The following is a 5000-nucleotide window of genomic DNA, read 5'->3' as shown; positions in this document are numbered from 1 at the left end:
CATCAACACCATCATCATCATCATCATCATCATCATCATCATCATCACTGCCATCGTTATCGTCATCACCATCCCTGTCACAGCTCTGCAGCTACAGATAGTCTTGGTAAGATATGTGAACGTTATATTATTATTATCATCATCATCACTGCCATCGTTATCGTCATCACCATCCCTGTCATAGCTCTGCAGCTACAGATAGTCTTGGTAAGATATGTGAACGTTATATTATTATTATCATCATCATCACTGCCATCGTTATCGTCATCACCATCCCTGTCATAGCTCTGCAGCTACAGATAGTCTTGGTAAGATATGTGAACGTTATATTATTATTATCATCATCATCACCATCATCACTGTCATCGTCATTGCCGTCGCAGTTATCGTAGTCTTCCTCGTCATCTTTATCATCATCATCATCATTATCATCATCATCATCATCATCATCATCATCATCATCATCATCATCAGAAACACTTATTGCCTTTCTCTTCTTCTCCCTCCTTCCCCTCACATGGTCTCCTGCCTCAACTATTGGTTGCAGGGACATGCGCAGTAAGGAGCTGAGGACAGAGAACCAGTGTACGAGCCACGTAACTGCATATAGGGGGCGCTACTAGAGAGAGAGATGCAGATGGTGCATGCAATCACGTGATACACTCCTATGCTTCTAACTACGCATGCTCCTGCCACGTAGCTCCTTGCACCCTCTGCCTATCCTTTGCTCCCGCTACGGGCAACGATTCTTGGACACGACAGTGAATCTTTGCAGTAGTAATGGCAGGCTAAACTCGCGCCCGCTCTCTAGTTCTGCTGCTATTCAGAACAGACGCAACAACATGTTTTTTTATTTTTGGTTCGTTTGCGTTCAATAAACGGGCCAAATATGGTCAAATTACGGAGAGTTGAGTTTAATTTGAGAGCGGGCGGGCTAGATTCAGTACGTTTATCTTTCCGGCTAGCGTATTTTTCTATAGTACCGGGCTACAAACATAGCTCGGCACGCAGCAAAGATTCACTGGCGTTTCCCAGCTCTCTCGTAAGTATAGCTCTGTAGATGGAGGGAAGGCCTACACGGGTAGAGCTACTGCTGCTAGCGCGCCACAACGGAGCAGATACGATAGGCGACGAACTTGAGAGAATAATGTGAATAAACAGCTCGATGCACGGTCGCAAGGGGGAACCACCACCGCCAGCGCGGGGAGAGCCCCCTGCAGGTGGAATGATGCGTAATTGTGACGTCATGCGAAGCGAGGATCAAGCGTTAATGCTGGTATACAGCATTGACCTATCACCGCGCCATGATCGCCAGACATATCCACGCAATAACTGTCGTCACAGTTTGCCCTAAAATACAATGCTTATCAACGAAGTGACGATCCTTTGGCGTGCAGGAGTGGAAAATGCGTAAAAACTGAGTGAGCCAGACCAAACTAGCAGCAACGTTAGAGAGAGAGATGTAGTTGATTTGTCTCGTTTTGTCTCGTTCCTTACTAATTATAATCCTAATCTTAATCATAATTCTAATCCGTTAATCATGTGACCAGCGGCCTCGTTCTGATGCGATCTCTACTCGCAGCTTCGTAGCGTGACGTACATTCAACTTTCACTTTCACAAACCAACGCTTCATTCACTTCATCAACGTGCAAATGCCGAGCAAAAGCCGAGCAAAAGCCGAGCAAAAGCCGAGCAAAAGACACGGCAGTGAGAGAGAAACAGTCATATAGCGTTAGAGGCGGCACAGTTGCCACGGCAAACATCGGCACTGATTATTTCTCATTTCAATCCAAAGTCAAGGGGAAAAGGAATGCCAACGAACGCGCAACCGGTGGAACTGCTGCGTAGTGGATGTAAACGAAATGTTACTGTGTCATATAACATCGTTATTGATCGTTGTTACAGAATAACCATTTGTATTAATATTATATTCCATTTTGTATAAAATAATGTTTCCTATGATATATTGAAGATAGAGAATGAGAAATACTCAGCGTGTGGTTATGTATATAATATATATATATATATATATATTACAGCTAGTAGCGGCCAAACGATAGAGGCGAAAGTTGTACCTTTAATCACGCCCCACGAATGATCTGGCGGCGGCAGCGCGAAAAATAGAAAGATTATGGAATTTTAGATACTAGACAGCAAGACGTGATGAATGAGAAATAACCGTTGACCGAAAAGATGGTAACGTATGTAACCATAGTTACGTACGTAACCATAGTAACGTAGCCATAGTACATCATAGCAATTACACCCACGAGAGATAAAACACAGTAGCACACATAGAGTAAGAAAGATAGACACACACACAAACCGATAGACAAAGAGATAAAATGTATTGCTACCGCCAAAGTCTTTACAAATAAAAGGCGAGAGATAGCCCAATGTAAACCGGGCGAGATCAAACACAGTAGCCATCAGACAACGAGGTAAACAAATGTTAGAAGAAATACGGACAACAATCCTTTCTCTGCGATCGTCTCTTCTATTTTTTCCCTTTTGCTCTTCACTTAACTCCGTCACTGCTCACAAAATGCGTTCTCTTAATCTCTTTCTCTCTATCGGGCGCTCTCTCTCCCCCTCTCTCTTTTTCTCTCTCTCTCTCTATCTCTCTCTCTCTCTCTTCCTTTCTCTAGCTCTCTCTCTGTCTTCCTATCTTTCTCTCTCGCTGTGTCGCTCTCTCTCACCTACACATAGCAAAAGAACAGCTCTCTTTCTCTTCATGTCTCTCTCTCTCTCCCTCTCTCTCCCCACACATAACAATAGAGCAGCTCTCACCTTTAGGACACGGTCCCACGCAGGCGACGCAGAAGTTGTTGTCGTCTGCGCGATATCCCTCCGAGCACTGCCTTACGCATGCGCCGTGGCTCTTCTGTTTCAGCAGGTGACCTGTGTGAGGGCGTGAGTGTTAAAGACGACACGTGGTGAGAGTGCGTCAACCAGTTACCATGTCGGTGGGGGTGGCAGGCATGTCATCACAAACTATCTACATGGTAATCGTGAGGTATTGGTCTGGTATGATATGGTTTGGTATGCTATGGTTTGGTATGGTATTGGTTTGGTATTAGTTTGCTTTGGTATTGGTTTGGTATTAGTTTGGTTTGGTATTGGTTTGGTATGGTATGGTTTGCGTTGGTATTGGTTTGGTATTGGTATTGGTTTGGTATTGGTTTGGTATGGTTTGCTTTGGTATTGGTTGGGCAGTCGAGGAGACACGTTAATTTAACAATATTAGTATTACTGAGTTATCTACGTGGTATGTACATACACGCTAACTACGTGGTCATAGTTATATGTGGTTAATTACGAGGAAAGGTTGATGCTGTGATCGGTGAACGGTGTTGCCGTAAGATAACGGAACATGAGCAACAATGATAATTGTATCAGTAGTACTCAACGTACGACGAAATGTAAATACATGATAATAATAAGGTAATAACAAGGCAATATTGAGGTAAATACATGATAATTCGAACAGTACTCACTCGGACATTCGTTGACGCAGGTTGAACCGAACGTGTATTTTCCGTCCGGGTTGTCCTTCAGCTGAAACTCGCTCAGGTCATAGCTCTCCAGTGATGGACACTTGTCGACGCATGTCCCGCTGTTGTTAAACATCTTACACGCCTGCGTGGGAGTGAGAAAACAGTGACTAGGGTGCATGTGTGTGTGAGAGCAAGTGTAGATGTATTTTTGTAGTTGTTTGTTGTTTGTGTTGTTGATGCTGCTGCTGCTAGTAATGGTTTTGTTGGTTAATGTGATTATATTGCTGGTGTTTGTGTTAATATTATTACTATTATTATTATTATTATTATTATCATCATCATCATTACCATTACCATTATCATTATCATTATCATCATCATCTTATTCTTCATCGTCGTCGTCGTTATGAATATTATTATTATTACTATCATCATCATCATCATCATAATTAATAACACTATAACTGTTGCTACTACTATTATTCGTATAGCGTGTGTACTTACGAAGCAGTCGGTATCGAGCGGACCTCGGCATCCCACCGCACACGATTGGTGGCAGCAGTCGTGAGGGTCCGGTCCGAAGCAGCGCCCTCTACTGCACTGCTCTGCACACGTCGTCTTCGTCAGTGTCTGGCAATCGTTGCGCTCTGGTCCCCAGCAGCGTAATTCACAGTCAGGGTGACACGCCGGGCCTGCACGGTGGCGAGAGAGAGAAAGGGGTGGAGGTCAATGTTAGGGTACACACGCAGACAAGCAGGCAGGCAGGTAGGCTCACGCTCACGCACGGACGCATGTACGCGCACAGGCACGAGCACGCACGTATGCACGCATGTACGCACACATGTATGTACGCACGTAAGTACGTTCATAGGCCCGAATGACAGTAATGTTAAACCGTAGATGCCTGTCACCATTAACGCGTCATTGTTACATTGCATCATTGCACCATCATTACATTGCAATCATAGCCAGGTACGCAGGCCATCAGACACATGCACACACTCACACGCACGCACACGCGCGCAGGCACGCACGCACGCGGGGTCAACCGACAGTATTATAACGTCATAGACACCGTCGCGTATCATTATTAACACATCATTGTCACACCGTTAACTTTCCCCTTTACGTTAATCTTGACGCAGGACATGCATGACTATAGGAGGTATACCACCACGCATTGAGATACTGGACTGCTCAGACCAAGTAATCGTCTGGCCATAGCTAGATCTTTTATTTAATATATCTTATATTATATGTAGAGCAGATCTTCACATCACTTAGTTTCATACAGTGCTAGCAGAGCATGATTTCCGCATGGCATTAACTATTAGAGCACTCTAACATTGTTTCACATCCAATATATCGACCAATATATAGTACTGCTGTCGATTATGACTGTTTTCTGTCTCTATAATATCTGATCAACTTCCGCATGTGACTATAAGGTGGTTTACCAACGTGGGCAGTTATATATATATATATATATATATATATATATA

At 43.8% G+C, this 5000-nt stretch overlaps 1 protein-coding gene across 1 annotated transcript in view; it reads right to left on the bottom strand.

The window, feature by feature from the left end:
* Positions 1-5000, bottom strand: part of LOC106817099 (epidermal growth factor receptor-like) — a gene marked incomplete in the record, with an annotated part of 39873 nt that overhangs the window by 20078 nt on the left and 14795 nt on the right. The window contains 3 exon segments of the mRNA XM_014821746.1: positions 2792-2902; positions 3499-3640; positions 4003-4190. Of these exon segments, the coding sequence (XP_014677232.1) occupies positions 2792-2902; positions 3499-3640; positions 4003-4190 (441 nt within the window).

The sequence above is a fragment of the Priapulus caudatus genome, unplaced genomic scaffold, assembly GCF_000485595.1.
Source record: "Priapulus caudatus unplaced genomic scaffold, Priapulus_caudatus-5.0.1 Scaffold1595, whole genome shotgun sequence".
NCBI classification, from domain to species: Eukaryota; Metazoa; Priapulida; class Priapulimorpha; order Priapulimorphida; family Priapulidae; genus Priapulus; species Priapulus caudatus.
Note: the sequence above shows the minus strand (reverse complement) of the source record. Positions and strands in the feature narration are given on the sequence as shown.